General features: G+C 40.7%; 1 protein-coding gene across 1 annotated transcript; it reads left to right on the top strand.

Annotated features, from left to right (window-relative positions):
- Positions 1 to 908: 908 nt before the first annotated feature.
- Positions 909 to 10,769, top strand: e2f3 (E2F transcription factor 3). The gene is made up of 7 exons (XM_072674780.1): positions 909 to 1,377; positions 3,674 to 3,776; positions 5,425 to 5,644; positions 6,165 to 6,333; positions 6,853 to 6,963; positions 7,332 to 7,470; positions 7,844 to 10,769. The coding sequence occupies exons 1-7, from the start codon at positions 1,102 to 1,104 to the stop codon at positions 8,122 to 8,124; spliced, it is 1,299 nt and encodes a 432-aa protein (XP_072530881.1). The 5' UTR covers positions 909 to 1,101; the 3' UTR covers positions 8,125 to 10,769.
- The last annotated feature ends 7,568 nt before the right edge of the window (positions 10,770 to 18,337 follow it).

Raw genomic sequence — 18,337 nt, 5'->3', positions numbered from 1 at the left:
ATTATACTATTGAATATTTCTAATATGCTTAGAAAAGCATATTGTGTACTATGGAAACTTGACATGATCAATTTATCAGAATACGATCAAATCTGATAAAATATCGTCATATTGCCCAGCTCTAGCGTCGAGATCCAATCTGAGCAAAATCTGAATTGTCCAAGTTGTACTACAAACAATATTATGCCACTCTTGACTACAAGAGTACAAGAGTACTGTTGTCTGATAGCCTTTGATTTGATGGCAACAAACAATATGTTTGCAATTTTACAAAAAAAAATGTTTGAACTACCTAAAAGTAGCTAAATGAATCAAACACAAACATGAAAAAAACTGTAGAATACATGAAGACCTCTGTTCAGGTTGTAAGCAGAGATGTGTCGGAACAGAGACGACCATACAGAAGAAGATATTTTGATGTGTTAATTGCCTTTATCAATATTATTGTACACAGGGTACCTTACTAGCTCATTTGAAAGACTTTATTTGTACCAGCTAAGTCATGTAGTCATATTATTTCAAATGTAGGCCTATATTGTGTTAGTATTGTCAAAATAATAATGTCAACAGAATGTATACATAAACATATATATATATAGATATAAGTAAGTATAGGTAATTAATTATTTGATTTATTAATTATGGTGTAATAATAGTGAGTATTAATATTAAAACTTGATAAAAACGGCAGCGCTCCCAGGCTTCTGCCATTTGGTTGGTTGGAAGAGGTACGCATTAACCAATCGCGGCGCAGACTGCACTGGGAACAACCAATAGCATGCAACATGCAAATTCATTTCAAAAATTTCCCGGGAAATCTGAGTTTCGCGGGAGGGCGTTTGGCGCGTAAACCGCATCCCTTCATTCATTGTCCGCTTCCTGGAGCCATTTTTAAGCGCCTAAGAAGAAGTTCGCCTCTTAATCTTAATCGGTTCCATCTGCCGGTTGCTCCCGTCGATATTACAACATCTTTGCGGATACTGGTCAGTAAGGGTGTCCTCTGTCGGTATTGGTGGCTATTTCTGGTGTTTGTTTGTAGAATCTGCAGTAAAAGGTTCGCAAACAACAAGCGGCATAAAGGAGAGTTGGAGGGTGTTGAAGATGAAGAAGGAGCTCTCCTCGGCCCCACACAGGGCAATAATATCGGGGCTCGGTGGTGCTGCTATGGAACAAAACGGCGGTTTGTATAGCTCCTCTGATCGCCGTACTGCAGCGTATTCTTCAGCAGCCTACATCCAGATGATCACGCCGCCGTCCTGCGCTTCACAGTCCGCCGATGTCCGGGTGTCTGACCCCGCGGTGGGCAGTTTGTACACAACTCCTCTACAGGGGCCTCCAGCCGGGGCAGGGCTCCGGGCCGCTGCAGGGCGTCCTCTGGTAATACACACACACACACACACACACTCTCTCTCTTCTGTACTGTGTGTTTGAAACTCGCTGGCTAAGCAGCTAGGCTAATCAGAGTGTCATTGCTATCTCTTCGCGGTGTTTTGGTTGCATACAGCCCTCGAGTCTGTGGGGCTTGAGTACTGAATGCCTGCAGTTGTGACCCCCTTTAGTCCCCTGTAGTGCTACCTGTTCAGACTGGCGCGGTTTGGGGGCTTTGGAGACCTGGAATAATCCAAAGTGAATACTTCGGGGCAAGTTTCAGTGTCGTGTCGGACTGCAAGTTTGTTTATTAGCATAGCGAAACTGCAGCTGCAAGCTGTGGACTAGCTGTATAGAGGCTAGCTGGCTAACGTCTCAGTGTGAAAGCCTCGACTAGCAAAGTCAGGCTTCTCGTCTCTAAAGCTTGGGGGGATGTTAGTGAGCCGTCGCGGTAGAGACATGTCTTTAAAAACGGCTATAAAAATATGAACCCGTCTAAGGTTGCTAGCTACATGGTCGCAGGAGCCCTGTAAATGTGTGCGTTTGAGAGGAAAAAGAAAACGAGCAGCTCCTTGTTGGTGTAACCGAGGTGAGCTGAAGCCTAGGCCTTGGCTAACGTCTAGAGGGGGGATGGGGTCTCTCTCTTTTTGTGTGTGTGTGTGTGTGTGTGTGTGTGTGTGTGTGTGTGCGCACCTTCGTTTAGTGGGGGTTTAAGTTTTAGGCCTCGGTCTGCCTGTTTTCGTGAATTCAGCTGTTTGTGAGCAAAAATTGGAGAACAGGCAGTGGATAAGTGTCCAAGCCAGTCCTGACCTCAAAACGCTGATGTTGGCAGAGTTGGTGCGTTCAGGGTGGTGGTGAGGGTGGTGGTGAGGGTGGTCGTTGGGGAAACACGCTGTTGTTGATCATAACATTCAGGATCACTGTTTTTCTGAATAGATCGTGAAATGAAGGGTTTAGATTTGACCTGAAGAATCATTGAGCTTGTGCTTCCTAAAAAAACAAGTGCTTGACTATGCTTGGGCTGGTCTGTCTTCCCTTTTTGTCTTTTTTTTTTTATTTTTTTTTATTTTTTATTTTTTTTATTTGCACCAAAGGGAGTCTTACACAACACTGGAAGCATTAACCAAGCCTGGAAACACATGTCCAGAAAGAAGGCAAATGAAGAGACCTGGCCAATGACCTACATTCCTGTCTAGGGATTTATTGGATATGGGAATTGTGGTATAATGGCTGTAATGTGTATCGCTTGAGGCTGGGCGATATATGGTGTGAATACTACATCACGATATTTAGACATCCAAAATCCACAGACAGCATCAGAGACTCTCCTGTACTGAGTACAGTGATTTATATTCAACATCTGCTCCACTTCATCTAATGAAATGGTCTAATCGCACTGTTTGGGAATGAAATGTGCTCTTTTAGCACTGAGGATATCCTCAATATGCTTAGAAAAGCATGTTTATCACAATAACCAGAAATGATCAGTATGATTAAATGGATCATGTGTCCCAGCCCTGGAAATGTTAAAATATGGAGTAGATCTCCCAGGATTAGCAAGAATATGAATCCTATTGGATGTGTCTAAGGTTAAAACGTAGTTGTTTTGGGTGCAGTAGATTACATATTGTGCTCTTGTGGAATTTATCCTATGTATATGTAGTGTGTATAAGTAAAATTGGTGATTATTCAGGTCAGGATCAGTCAAAAGCTTGATTATCAGGCATCTTTAAAAGTGATCAGGACCCCCACCCCCCCAAAAAACAACAAAAAAAACTCAAAAGCAATCTCTGTATACTCAGATGATGGTTTCCATCTCTACACTCAAGCAATGGCCTTTCTGGAACCTGAGCCATGATGTGATCCATGATGCGCCACTGCGTTTCTAAGTCTTTTGGATTCTGTGAAGGGTGGCGGCTGTCTAATGAAGAATTGTGATTAATTTTAGTGTTGATGGACAAGCTCTAGAAGTGCTGGTTTTCAGTCTGCATGACGGCAGATGAAGTGTTTAGCAGAGACAGCCACACATTGTATTCTAATGCAAACCACTCAGTGTAGCGCTGCCTTTGTTGGTCAGTTGGATCCAACCTATTGATTTCCGCTTAAGTCCATTGACTGCCGCTTTGATCGCCACAAAGTCCTCGTTGAAGTGTTTGCTATGCTAAATCAGTTTTCAGTTTACAGCAGTAGTGCTGGTGTGTTCCAAGCCAGAGCTGGTAGTGTAATCTGACTTTTGTGCTCAGTTTGGAGTTAGAATGTGTCTGTTTCATTTTAATGTGCTTCTGTTAAATGTGTGTCTGTTCAGGTTAAGCGTCGTTTAGAGCTGGACACCGTGGACCACCAATACGGTGAACCGACAAGGACGCCCAGAGGTCGCAGATCTGCTCTTCGAGTAAAGAGTCCCAAAGGTATCCTCGCTATCGGCTCCTGAGCTTGGTGCGAAATGGTCATCACTGTGGCTGTACGGTGTCTAGTCTAGGTCTACTCCAACCGGTTTGGCCTGCAGCTGTTCATGAAAGGAATGTGTTTTCTTAACAGCTACAGTAGGAACACCCATTATAATCTCTTTATGGCTTGGTGTGTTTACTGTGTGTTAAAAAAAAACAATTAGGGATGCAGAATCATATAGGGGATGTCAGTATTGGCTGCTGACTGCTTAAATTGCACCTGTCAGATGCTTTGATTTTGAGTGATGTTTATTGTAGGCCAGGTGTCGAAACAGTTGGGTGATTACAGGAAGTCAGTTTTGTTTTACTGTTTTTTTTTTTTTAACCTATAAAAATTAAGAATGTAATTAATAAATATAAGAATACTAGCTGTGATGCCAGTTCAGGTAGACCTTCACATTTATAAATGCTTAGGTATCCGAATCAGCTGGTATGTTTATAATAAAAAGTTGTGAATATTGGAGTCAGCCTGGAGTTTTCACGTTGGTGTATCTCAAATATAGTCTGTTTTGAAAGTGCTTAAGCTAAAATCTTGCTAAGCTAATTAGCCCCAGATAACTGAATTGGTTTAATGGATCCATGATCATGACTCTGAACTAACAAACGTTTGGCCCTCTGACACTGAATCTGGCAGTATTCTGGTTCTCCAAAAATGTGTGCAGTTAGCTTGATTGTGCCAAGCACTGAAATGTGTGGTTGTGGGGGTTTTTTTGTTTTGTGGGTTTTTTTTTGTTTTTTTTTTTATAAATCTTGGTTATGTACAGCAAACACATGGCTTGGATAAGTCTGGAGAATGCCAAAAGACCAGTTTTTTTTAACGTGACCTGTTTTTGATTCCAATTGAGGTGCAAAGCTGATAAAGAAGCCCCCTCCCCCCTCCAAACATGGCACAGCCAAACGGGTACAAAGTCTGGCTGTGCTTTACAACAGTAGACACCTTTGCGTAATGTTGTCTCACAACTAACCATGAGAGGAATTCATGTTGTGCTTCTTTTTGGGTATCATAAAAAAAAAAGCTGACTTTTTCTTGGCGTTGCTAGATAAGTGTTCATTGTTAGCAGCTAATGCACCACCATGGGGTGGTGGGGATTTTGTACGAATCCCAAGCCACGTGTCTCTGCCTGTAGTTGGGAGTCTGAGACGGCATAATTGGTCATGCTTTCTCCAGGGTAGTTGGTGCGGTCTCCCCCCTCATCACTCTGAAGCCATGTTGGCCGGCACAGGCGTCTGCTAAGTGGAGCTGGGGACCCGGCTTTCCTCTGAGCGTGTCTACTGCCAGCAGTGCCGCACCGGCAGCAGTTTGAAAAGATGTGAAAAGTCCTTACCCTCCAAGTGTCAGGAGCATTGCTAGTGCTTGGGCGCTACGAATGGGTGGGTTAATTGGCAGTACCAAATTGGGAGGAAGAAGGAAAAATTTTATGAATTTTTAAAAGTAGCTTATTAAAATTCAGTTTAAGTGATGCATGTTTCAGTGGTGAAAACAAATTAAGCAAGAAGTTGATAGCACAGGCAAGTCACCTGGACTTTGTACACTGGTTAGTTCTGTGCTCAGACAGTATTTAATGTATTGCACAGACAAACATGCTGACCTTTTATCTTTATTCAACAGCTCCTAAAACTCCACCGGAGAAGACTCGTTATGACACATCCTTGGGCCTCCTGACCAAAAAGTTCTGTCAGCTATTGGCTCAGTCTTCAGACGGCGTGCTGGACCTGAACCGGGCTGCTGACTTGCTCAATGTACAGAAGAGGCGACTGTATGACATCACCAACGTGCTGGAGGGTGTTCATCTCATCAAAAAGAAGTCCAAGAACAACATCCAGTGGCTGTAAGTGTGTAGCTGGTAGATGGGTAGGGAGACATTTTCAGAGGCTTGTTTGACTATCTGTTTAACATGTCCGCAGCAAGAAAGGATGCTATAAGTAGCTTGCATGTATAGCAGTACATTCGATTGGCTGTTCGATGGTTTCACCTAAACACATTAAATGCAAACTGACAGGAAACCCCAAACGCACCCCAAGCGTGTGCGTCTAACCCAATTACTTGACAATGAAGTGTGCTATGAGTGCAGACCTTCATTTAACAGGTGAAGGGAGGGAGTAGAGCAGGTGAATCTACAATGGATTTTGTGGCTTCTGTATGATCTCGTCCTATGTTAATGCTGAAATGATCCGAGTTCGGTTTGCTCAGAAAACCTTTTTAAACACTTTGCTATGATTTCTATTAAGCGGGTTGCCAGATTAAGCTTGTCTTAGTTTAGCCAGCAGAGACCCAGTCAAACTTTTAAGAATTAGTCTGCTTACATTGTTGGTATGAGTAGAGATGACCTGTGCCTTGATTTATTTCAGGGGTTCCAGCCTGCCATCTGATGCAGGGCCGCTCACTCTGCTCCCCCTGCAGACCTTGAGCAGAGAAATGATGGTCCTCCGAGATGAAGAGAGACGACTAGACGAGCTCATTCAGGCCTGCACGAGCAACGTCCAGCAGATGACCGAGGAGACTCACAACCAAAAATATCCTTTTCTACTCCAGTCTGTGTGTACTTAATTTAGCTGTAGACCACAGTAAGCAAATGTGTGGGGATGGGATGTTTAGGGGTTGGTGTTTAGGTTGTATAATGTGTTGGGCCTGCATTATTGTTGTGATGCATCCAAACACCCACAGGACTCCTCGAACAGGGTGTGGTTGAACTGCTCACTACACACACTGCCAGAACGATTTCACATTGAAGAGCAGCATAGAAGTTAATATTATTCAAAATTTAGTGTCTTGTGGAGTTCTACTGGAAATGCTGGAAGGGCACTGCTATGGCTGGTTCAAGGGAACTGATCACCCAGTCGGTAAAACTCTACACCAACCATATGTATGTCTTGACACCAGATCAGTTTCTGTCGGTTGCAGTATTAGTGTTTGCATATAGTAAATCTTAGAAATCTCACCTCTCTGGTCCCTCTCCTCTAGTTTTTAGCAATGCTTTGACTCTTAATAGTTTGTCATAACAGCATCTGCATAGTTTCCTTATCTACACCTACATATGCCTACGTCACGTATCAAGATATCCGAAAAATCAAAAGTTTGCAGGATCAAACGGTGATCGCTGTTAAAGCTCCATTGGAAACCAAGCTGGAGGTGCCTGACCCAAAGGAGGTAAAGTCCCTTACTTCCCCCTCTTACATGTTTGATTTACTGTTGGCTTAATCTGTTTGAAACAGCTGGGGTGGGTAATTCTGGTCCTGGAGGGCTGGATTCCTGCAGTTGTGTGGTTTGTTTTATACATAAAGCTTTTTCTGCTCTAGCACATCAGATTCATTCAAATTTAGACCTCAAATGGTATATGCTTCTACTGGATGCTTTTTGGCCATATTTCTTCCTTTGAGTTTCTAGAATGAGTCGGAGCTTTGGCTTATCCGGATCTGCTGATACTCACAATTTCAGTGTTGAAACAGGAAAAATCAGATGTCGCAAATACCACCATTTAATAATCTAGCTTCATTTTTTTGTTTACTTTGCTTCAGAGTTTACAGGTCCACCTGAGCAGCTCCAAAGGACCTATAGATGTGTTCCTCTGCACGGACCCCAGCGGTCCCGGTAATCCATTAGACAATGGTGTGGATGTGAATGGAAATGACACTGCCTTCCTCAGAGTATCCAAAGGTGAGGCAGACTGTTTACCTTTAACAAGGCAACACTGTATAACTAAATCACTTATGAAGGTAAAGCAGGGGTTTGCAAAATGTGTCCTGGAGTGCTCCCATCAACACCTCAACACAGCCTCTTTTGCTGGTTGTTTAAACATTTGGTTCCATAAAGTATGCAAACAAATGTTTTGTTTCAAAGTCAGTAAGCTTCATGGTAGCAGTGCTCTATTGCCGATACTGTGTGCAAGTGCCAGTTTCTGCACCGGTACAGTTTCAGTGCAACACTGGTCAAAATCTTTTTGTTGTTGTGATGTCAATTATATCACCACTGAGGAGAACTGGTCAGTGATCTTTACTTTTTTTTTTCTTTCTTTTTTTTTTTGTTCAAGGTGCTAAAGCTGGATTGGTGAGTGCTGGTCAGATGAACAGCAGCTGTGCTAATGGTCCAGTTAATGGGAGTTCTGCACAAACTGGCAACATGTCGCCACTTAGCTCCTCCCTGTCCTCCATCCTCCAGCAGCCCATGGAGCTGGTACCTTTTGTACCACTCTCACCTGCCCTGCTCAGCGAAGACTACATGCTAGGCCTGGATGACGAGCAGGGCATCAGTGACCTTTTTGACTCCTGTGACTTGGATATGCTTCCACTGGATGACCTGCTGATGGTATGAGCTGTGCTGCATTCTGCAGGTCAATGTGGAGAGCAGAAACTGTCCACTGGTTGGGATTGACCAGTGAGTTTATGTTCAATGAAAACAGACAGGATCAGTTGAAACCACCACTCTGTGTGGTGACTCCTCCCTTTTTTTATATAAATACCTGCAGAAATTGATTCAGTTTTGTTTGTTTTTGGATGGTGTACTTGAGGTCACTTCACCCCCCATAACAAAGATCAGGAATCTTTAAATTTACTTGAATTGTCATGAATTATCTGTGAAGTTACACACCAAAAATGCCACATTATGCCTCTGTCCTGCTGTAGTGCTGAACAGTGAACAACAAATGAACTGCCACTAAAGTGGCCTTTTTTGGGGGGGGAGAGCATGGATTAGGGAATTCTTTAATATTGCAAGACTGAAATTTTGCACTGAATCACACTCATAATTTCAGCTATGTTTACAAGTAAACTATTTTTATGCTCATGGTTGGTAAGTGGAATGACCATCTGGCTGGCCGCTGCATTTCTGGACAGGATACCTGGTTTCGCTACATATGTTTGGCTATATATGTAACTTGTATACTAACATCTGTGTATTTTAATCCCAAAAAAAACCCCACACGTCTGGCTTAACAGTGTGGTGAGGAAAGGCTATATTTCTGTACGATATTTTGTGGGGGTGGGCACTCGTAATGCTACAGAGGTCTGTAGGTTAGAATTTATATACTGTGCTTTTGCAGTACTCACTTTCTCAGGGTAATTACTAGAGTTCCCCCTTTCACAAAAGCAATGTGCAAATTTTTGATATTAAATATTGCTATTTAACTGCCCTCGGCCAGTATAAGGACTGAGGACTGACTGCACACTTTTCCGAATATAATGTCCCCCACATGCAGTGGTCTTGTGTATAGACTCTGTACTGTATCATGCATAATATTTTAAATTGCATTATGTAAAGCATTAAATACAAAGTTATAGTAATGGTGGGTGGTGTAAGTTTAAAAGAAAAGTAACTTGTATAAAAATAAATCTCCTTAAACATTGCCTAATTTACAGATTTTGTAAATGAACTGAACAGTTAGGCTATTTTGACTAATGTATAGTGCAACTTCTTGGCAGCTTCTTGGCAGACTGGTAGATGTATATGGGGTGAAGCTTTTGAAACTATTTGCATACTTCATCGCTGTTCACTGAGAAACCTGCATTCTCAAATTGGTGACTTTACAGTAGATGACAATGTAAACTTTTTATTCCAGGTAACTTGGAACAGTGAAAAGGGCAGCTATAGGGTTCAAACAATAGAGAAAATGGAGATGTTATAAAATTGAACAGTGATATGCAGTGTGTGGCTTACATCAACTTCCTGCAGGTTATCTTGCCAATGTTATGATCAGTGAAAGAGGCTGAACTTGTGACTCATTCTGTTACCTGGACCGAACTAAATGTTGAGTGGAGTCACCCTGTACTTTTTTTTTTTTTTTTTTTTTTTAATAAATAGAAATAAACTTGATTTAAAATCTGGGCTTTTTCATAAACAAGACTTGTTTTACTAGATTTCGGAATGTGACAGAACTGCACTGCAGGTGGGGGTGTGAAGCCACTTTTGTTTTATAGGTTAAGACTAAAGGCCCTTTAAGTTCATGTGACTCCTCTTCTGGACTTCCCTGCAAACATTGTTTACTATTGCTTTAAAGGTGATTCTAATAGTCTAACTTTTACATTAAGCAGTGGGAAATGTAAAGCTTTCTTTGGGGACTGTCGTCTTAATGTCTGGCATGTACCCCTTTACCATTTAATGTCCTTAACGTACCACCATTTCATTCAATACGTTGTTGAGCCTTTACAGACCAACACTTCTGACATTGTAAGCATTTCTAGGATATTGTAGAGCAGGGTACATCTTATTTTGTGAAAACTGAACCCTCTTACGCTGTGGATGGGACAGTTTGTCTTCGATGGTCGAGTAATGTTTTTGAATTAAGGTGTGCTGAAACAATTTGCCCCCCCAACCAGTCTAAAGTTGTATCCAGGGCCGTTGTTTAAAAGGTACTGGTCAGGCTGCCTCCTAAGGTGAAGAATGTAGCTTTGACTAGCTTAATCGTGTAAATAATGACTTTCAGATCCATCAACCATTATTAAACTTTGCTTTTGCCTTGAGGTTCTCATTTATATATATTTTTTTTTTTCTGAATGAAGGACATGTACTTGTGTGGGTGTGGCTTTCACTCTCTCCCTCTAATGATTATTGGCTTGGACAGTGCCAGAACTAGGTGTGGAGCTTCATTAAATATTTATATGGGGTTCTCCTATGGCATTATTTCTCTTAATTTATTTTCGGGCACCTTTTTGAGAATGTATGGTGTGACTGGGTAAACATTTTGGTCAGCATGTTTTAAATGCTGCCTCCTGGTTTGCCCTGACTGTTGGCTTGTTTTTCCTATGGTGATTTTGACAAATGTTTGTGGGAGGCCTGCAGTATTTTCAGTAAACTTTCACAAATTGACAAGTGCATGTAATTCAGTCCCATCTCTCTACATCTTGCATCAAAGTGCAAGTAGGGCGTGTGTGTGTGTGTGTGTGTGTGTGTGTGTGTAAAGCTGTTTTGTATTTGGTGTGGTCTGTACAGATTGTTGCAGACTGTTTTTAATAAAGTTTTGAGTGCTTGCTTTGTGTACTGCTTCCTTTAAAATTGTGCACACTGTTTTAACCCAGAAGGCTTTTTGTAGTGCACACATTTCTCTGAGGCACTGCTGCTGTGTTCTAATATTTAAAACAGTTTTACCAAAACCTATGACCCAATATTATGTTGGTCTTCCCGCTGCCACCAAAATGGTTTAATCTACACAACCTCTGAAGGTACCCAGGGTATCTGATTACCTTTCATTGCTCCAAGTTCCAGCTTTGACACTATTGTCCTTTGTAGGCACTGTCCAAAATTTAACATGCTCTCACTTGACAGCTCTTAAGCTGTGCAGCAGGGTGTGAGGTAGACTAGCTTTTAAGCAGATTCAGATGGTCAACATGGGTGGAAAGCTGGTCATCTGTACTGGTAAACAGCTACTTAAGAGGCAAGCTCTCCTAATTTGCTGTTATTGCTCACAATTGACTAACTGAGCGCTTGTGTGTCCATACAGGAGCTTGCCAACGCTCACCATAACGTAGAGAGGGATGACTAGACTTACACATGAGGAATGCATTTGAGCCATTTCTAGTCATCTGCATGTAAATTGTCAAATTCAACAACTCTATGCAAGTAGGAATTGTTGGGCTGTGTAATACTGTCTACAGTCAGGTGAGTTTTACATTGCCCTGAATTGTGAGGCTGCTATTCAAGAAAGAAGCCCCTGCTCCAAAACAGACCATTTTAAGCTCCACTGAAGTTAGGGTACATCTTTTTGGGTAGGTCTATCAGCATGGCACATGTTGACCTGGCAATCTTTGCTTGAAAAAGCACTCAATCTTTCAGATTACAATGGCCTCTCCTGTACACAGCCCCCTTCAGATTTTCAACTGGATTCAGGTCTGGTCTCTGGCTGGACCATTCTAAAAACAATATTCTGCTAAAGCCATTCTTTTGTTGAGCTATTTTTGGCCATTTTTGCCAAAAGAAATATTCACAATTCCTACCAATTTAAAGCCAATGTTCCAGAAGAACAGCCGCCCCCAAGCTGCAATCACTGTGCTTTACTGTGGGCATGGTTCTGAGGTTCAGTGTTTGTGGCAAACACACCTTTCAGAATTCGAGCCAAACTGTTAAAAAAAAAAAAAAGCTGTATACTTGCCACCCTACCCAACAGACATGGGAATACAGGAGATTGTCACATGTAGCATACAAACCTCACTTGCCAGATATGCCTGTAGCTCCTTTAATATTGCTGTAGGCCTCTTGGCAACATCACAGAACAGTTTTCCTGTGTTCTCAGCAATTTTAGAGGGACACCCAGTTCTTGGTAAAGTCAGTCAGCCAACATTTTAATCACTTGTTGATTACAATCAGCGTCCCATGATTAATGTAATGCCTTGGAATTTGTACCCTTCTCCAGACTGATACCCTTCAATGAACTCTTTGTAAGCTCTTTGCAGACCATGGTTTTTGCAGTGAACTGCAAGCAAGTAAATGTCAGGACGGAAACTACTAACAGCAGAGCTTTGTAGTTAATCAGATTATTTACATGATTCTAAATGGATTTATGTAGCACTTTTTTTTACAACACTGCTTTACAGAGACCTGGGTCCAAGCCTCTTGAGCAAGCCAATGGACACAGTGGCAAGGAAAACACAAAAAATCAAAACCTCCCAAGAACAAGAAAAGTTGAGAGGAACTAAGACCCAAGGGGGGACCCACACTAGATAGAATAACAGAACAAAAATAGCTGGACAGAGAGCTTGCTGTATTAGCCAGCACAGCAGTACTGTACATGGGGTGGTGTCCGCCCTCTAGCCAAGGGATCTAAACAGAGCAGAGGCCCACGTGCTGTGGAAGGTAAAGGTGCACCTCTTACCCCAGATGTTTGAAATCCCAGATGGCACATTTAACAATTGAATCTTTTGCACAACCAGGCTAGAGTGTGCTGGCAAAATGTACCAAACCTAAGCACACTATAACTATAACAATAACAATTAGAGCCCCAAACCACAAAAGCATTACAGCAATCCTCCCACAATGGTGGTCAGCTTAGCTCCTGCTTTTCCTCCCCGGCTCTTCCTTCACAGGTGTACCTGCTCACCAGCTCTTATTAGGTGAGAATCAAGATGACCAATCAGAGACCTGGCTAGACTCATTGAGGAGGACACACAAATGCACAAAATAAAAAAGAGCTTGGACAATTCGAGTGACATTAAATCCCAAATAATCCACAGATTTACAAGCATAGCCTAAAATAAAATGAATATCTAATTTAATTTAATGTAATTTAATTTCTGTGTCTACAAACTAATGACTGACGGGAGTTTTTGACCAATGAGAACCAAGCATTTGCTCAGTGCAACTCCGCCCCCTGGACGTTTCTACAGTGTCTAGCTACATCTCTCCAGGCAAACGCGCCCGTTTATCTCAACATTACGCGAATAATTACAGTTACAGAGTTTTATATTACATATTTACTAAAATACCTAGTCAAAATAATAGCTAAATGTTTTTATTTTAGCTATTGGACAGTTTTCAGTGCAAAAACACTGACACTGGCAGGATGGATTTAGCTAGCTAGCTACTTCACTGTGAAATCCGGCTTTTAGAAGGTGAGGAGTAGCACTAGCTGTATGATTGAGTACCCTTACTAAAAGTTAGTTACACTTTCACACTGAATTTACACACTTAAATATAGTGTTAATAATTATATATTGGTCAGTCTTGTCACATTTAAAAATGACGAACGTTGGTTTAGGTCGCTATGCTAGCTAGTGCTAATGCTAGTGCTAGTGCTAGTGCTAGCGTGTTAGCGTCAGGTGTTGCTGGCTCGACTCTGGCCTCGTGCTGTCGGAGCTCTGCAGGATTTAAGGGGGGCTACAGGTCTTGTGCACGTTTGAGTGGTTAGTTAAATCGACAGAAAGTGAAGGATAGAAGGCAGAAACAAACGGCGTCTCATGTGATCTCTAGCAGAGTGGCTGGTAGCAGTTCTGCCTTAAAACATCAGCTTCATAATATCGGTGGTCCGCTGGCGTGCAATAGGGAAATGCAGGCTTCGTCATTGCCTCTCCAGGCCGTATCAGAGGGTAAAGTGAAGGTAATTGAGCTGATCAGGAACAATCAAGCAAATATTAACAGAAAGTTAAGGCTGTATAATAACCTGTTGGAAAACAGAATTATGTTAAACACATAAAAACAGAGAACTGTCGGTCTGCACATTCTGTACCTCTCAGTTTGTCCACAAATGCATGTGTACAAATCCTGTTTATTGTTGTCACATTACACAAGTCTAAGATAATGTACAGGTTTAATAGACAATCTGAAATGTTTACCTTACTATTTACACTACTATGGTGGTGAGGAGAAGTCTTTGTGGGTGCAGTGTGGCAGAGCATAGGTCGCAGTTCCAGTAAGTAAGTGCAGGGTGCAGAGTGTATTTGTATGGGGTGGAGGTGTGATGAGACCGGTGTGATAACTTGTGGACTGTGGAGCGATACACTGTGCTGTTTTCTGATCAGCAGCCTAATTGCCTGAAGGTAGACGCTGTCTCTGAATTGACTGGTTCTGGAAGCGCAAAGTGTGATTTGTGTACAGCAGTGGGGTAAAGGTGAATTATACTGCCCAAATCACTTAATTACAGCTAAACATTATTAAAAGTAATTTTATTTAAAATCTGATGAACTGTTCCACTTATTTGATGAATGTTTTTTGTTTGTGAATAAAGATCCAACCTACAACAAAAAGAGCCAAGAGCGGAAGAGCATTGATGTGTTGGTGGGGAAAGCACCCTTTGAAGTGAAGTAGCCAGAACAAGCCACAAATCACTATTTTTGTGCATTATTGAGCCAAACGCTATGAACTGAGATTTTAGTCAGATTTTATCAAATCATTTCAAATAGTTTTATGAAACATTAATTTTACCTTTAATTTTAAGTATTTTGATCACTCCTCATTCAGACAAACAACGATCGTAATGGCCAAACAAATGTGATCGGTTCTTCTCTAGAAAAGACAGTGTTTTTATTTTATTTTATTTTTTTAATTACTATTATTATTTTTTTATTAAAACACCGTCAGTAACATTTTCCATCATTCTGTTTTTTAATATTTTTTTTCTCTGTGTGTTTCTGTGTGACAAGATAACATCAGTCCTGCTATTTGTACAAACTCAGGTACTCTGGTTCTACTAACCACATTTGTTTTACAGCTAAAATTGAAGTAACAAATCAGCTGACTGTATCAGGTTTGAGAACTGATCCTAAACCAGCAGGAACTAGAGGTGTGTGACGTGACAAGATATTATCTCAATATTTTCTGGGATTCTGCCGATAATTACACAATACTTTTCATCCTTCAAAATGTGTTTGTAAAAGTCTTGCATTGTGTTAGCTTCTTTTGTCTTTATTTGCTTAAAACTGAAGCAAGTTAAATGAATACAAAAACAGCAGTGCAAGTATTCCTGACATACCAGAATTGTAATTTAAATTGTAATTTAATGTAAAAATACTATATTTATATTTAATATTATATATTATATAAATAAATGTTTATATTTAATGTTATTTATTGTCATTTTCAAAGGTTTTAAGTTATCATTTTACTTTATGTATGTTTAAACATCTTAAAGATCAAGATCTATTTCACTTAAACAGTAAATTGTGACTGCAATGTTTCTTATAGAAGTATACAGGGGTCACACTTTCTGGCGGCGGCACATTTTGTCACCCCTCCTTACTTGTAAAAAAAAAAACCCAGTGCAGTTACATAATCTGATAATGGCTCTCTGTCAGAATATGTGACTGCACACAAGTAGAAATATCAGAAACTACCCACTGAGGTCACAGCGGACTCACAAGGTTTTTGTAATCTTCATAATCAGCACGAAAGTTTGTTGTCAAGCTGTCAAGTCTTCAATTGCAACCGATTTTCGTTTGCAGCAAATAGTCCATTATGTAAAGGTGATGCTCAATGTTATTTTTAGAATATAGTCGAAAGATAGCAAAGGTCATTAACGTGCTGTTCAGCATCATTTATTGACCACATGTGCATTGGTTTACAGTATTAGAATTATCTGACCGATTACAACTACCATACACACACTGTAAAACCAGTTATGTTTGATACTAAAATAAAATGTCCATGCACTGTTTATATTCAAGCTTTTATTCATTTATTATTGTAGCGTATAGGCCTCTATTTATGTTTAACATCCCTGCACAAAAAAAATGTAAAATAGGTAGTGTAAAGTATAAAGGGGGGGAAATCAACCACCAGCATGGAACATAATTAAGATTCAGATCTGACAAATACATGTTTTTCTGCCTTAAAAAAACAGAGCAAGTTCTTTTTCAGTAACTCCTGTTTCTGTAATTCTTTTTTGCCTCAGGTCGGAGACCCCAATTAGCTCTGTGCTAATTAGCAGAATGCCCTCTGTAGTGATTGATGGCCTGCTCTTGGTGGTGGTTGGGTACACTCAGGTAGAGGGGACTCCCTGCTCACTGTGGATGCCGGTGGGTCACATTTAAGAGGAAATGTTAAGTGATGACCTGTCTGTCCCCATTTGTCCATCTGTGTCTTATTTGATGTCTTTCTCACTTACTGGCTCTCCTTGGGATTGTTGTGCACCAGCTAATACTGCAAGAACTAGGCATGTATCTAAGAGTGTGACTGCCCAAATGCTAGCAAGCAGTAAAGAGCATGTGGGTAAATGCAGAACCTTTGAAGTCACTAATGACAGTCTGAACACTGTAGTGTTTTGTTAGTTGGAGATGTTGATAAGAGCATCTACTAAATGCCCTAAATGTCAATGTAAATTCTTAGAATCAGGTTGAAGATGGTCATTGTTTATATTAAACTAATTGAAACACTAGGCAGGCAGGAGTCCTGTGGTCAGAAATTGACTAAATAATCAAGGACTGTGTAAGGAATGGAGATAGTTAGTTCATCTCAGTAGTGAAGTTGAGAGGATGGCTAGTAGTGTCAGTGTTTAGTTTTGACCAATATTTCCAACAGATATTTGATGTATTTATTGAGCTCAAAGAGCAGAATGTCTAGGAGATACTCTATGAAAATATTAAAATATAAATTAATGTGTTATTCAATTTCCTGCATTTGTAAGCCTACATGGAACATTTCTTGTTACTTACATTTGCAATTGGATGTTTTATAAATGTTATGTATTGACAGATTGTTCCCATATTGCATTCCTAATGTTATTCTTAGGTTATTCATCTAAAAGCTTATATATTCATATTTGTTTTTTTTTAATCCAGCACCACAACACACAAGTACAGTTGACATCTGTACATGCTATGTTTTGTGTGTGTTTTATTCTGTGTATTGTTGTGCAGTCAAATTTGCATTTCTTCTTTGTTGGAGGAATTTTATCATTATTGTGATACATTTTATTGTGATAAATTAGCTTTTCTGAGCATATCGTGGATATCGCAAGAAGGCAAAGAACATTGAGCAACTGCATGTACAATGAGTGAATTTTGTCGTTGTGTCATGATAAATATGTATTGTGGGATAATTATGTATTGCCATGTCACCCACCTCAGTTCCGGTCCTAAAATAATTGAATTTGTTTTAAAACACTGTAGCAACCCTCATTACAACTGCTGGAAACGTACTTAAAACCTAAGCATTATACCCTGTGCTAAGCTTTTGGACGTGTAATAAACCCTGTCACAAATCAAATAGTTAAAGCTGTTTTTTGCTTTTCCCTTTAGATGACACTAGATGGCAGTGGTTCCATTTGAAAATCACTTGGAGAAATGAGCATCTCTCAACCAGTCTGGATGATGTACATGTAAGAGTAGTATACTGTCAGGGTGTTTATTGGACTTTTAAACTAATAAACAGTGAGGTAGTTTCCTGCCTTTGCAAGCAAATGCTGGCTCGCAAAGCCAGGTTTGTTTTTTGTCCTAACTATTTTGCGTCTCCTGTATTGATTTAACATTTGTATTTTTTGTATGTACCATTTGTATTATTAACAACAGTTAGTGTGAGTCATGCACCAGCCTTTCTTAAATGCAGGGCATAAAGCCTCAGGTTTCTCATTATGAGTCAGGACACAGGAGCAGACAGCGCAATTAGAACGGGCCAGACTGGCTGGCTTATTGTACAGTCTTCTCTTATCTCCCCACACGCTGAATAATGTGCCTTGGCTCCCTGGCTGGCTGCTCTTTGTCTGAGCCAGCGCTACGGTGAATGGACCAGAGAAAGCTGTGATGTAATTCCCTTGGAGTTGCTGTCTTTCTGTCTGCACATAGGTGGCACTGTTGATACATCGAGGTGGGTTAGATCGCACTTAACCCAATTCCCCACTTTTGCTTGCCAGACAGAAAGTTCATGGAAAGTGGTACATTTTTTCTTGTTGTTGTTTTTTCAGGCAACAGGGCTGACAGACTTTATTGGTTTTGAGAATTGGATTCAGATTTGGGGTTATATGTGAAAAATAGTGCATGTGATCTTTACCTTGTCAAAGCAACTGTTGCTGTCATCGCTCTTGTATATGCATACATACATGGGAGTGTTGAGTATAGATTTCACTGTGTAGTTCCAGTATGTGATGTTGTTTTTGTTGGTTCAGGGTGTC

Source organism: Salminus brasiliensis, chromosome 3 (assembly GCF_030463535.1).
Source record: "Salminus brasiliensis chromosome 3, fSalBra1.hap2, whole genome shotgun sequence".
In the NCBI taxonomy this organism is placed as follows: domain Eukaryota; kingdom Metazoa; phylum Chordata; class Actinopteri; order Characiformes; family Bryconidae; genus Salminus; species Salminus brasiliensis.
Note: the sequence above shows the minus strand (reverse complement) of the source record. Positions and strands in the feature narration are given on the sequence as shown.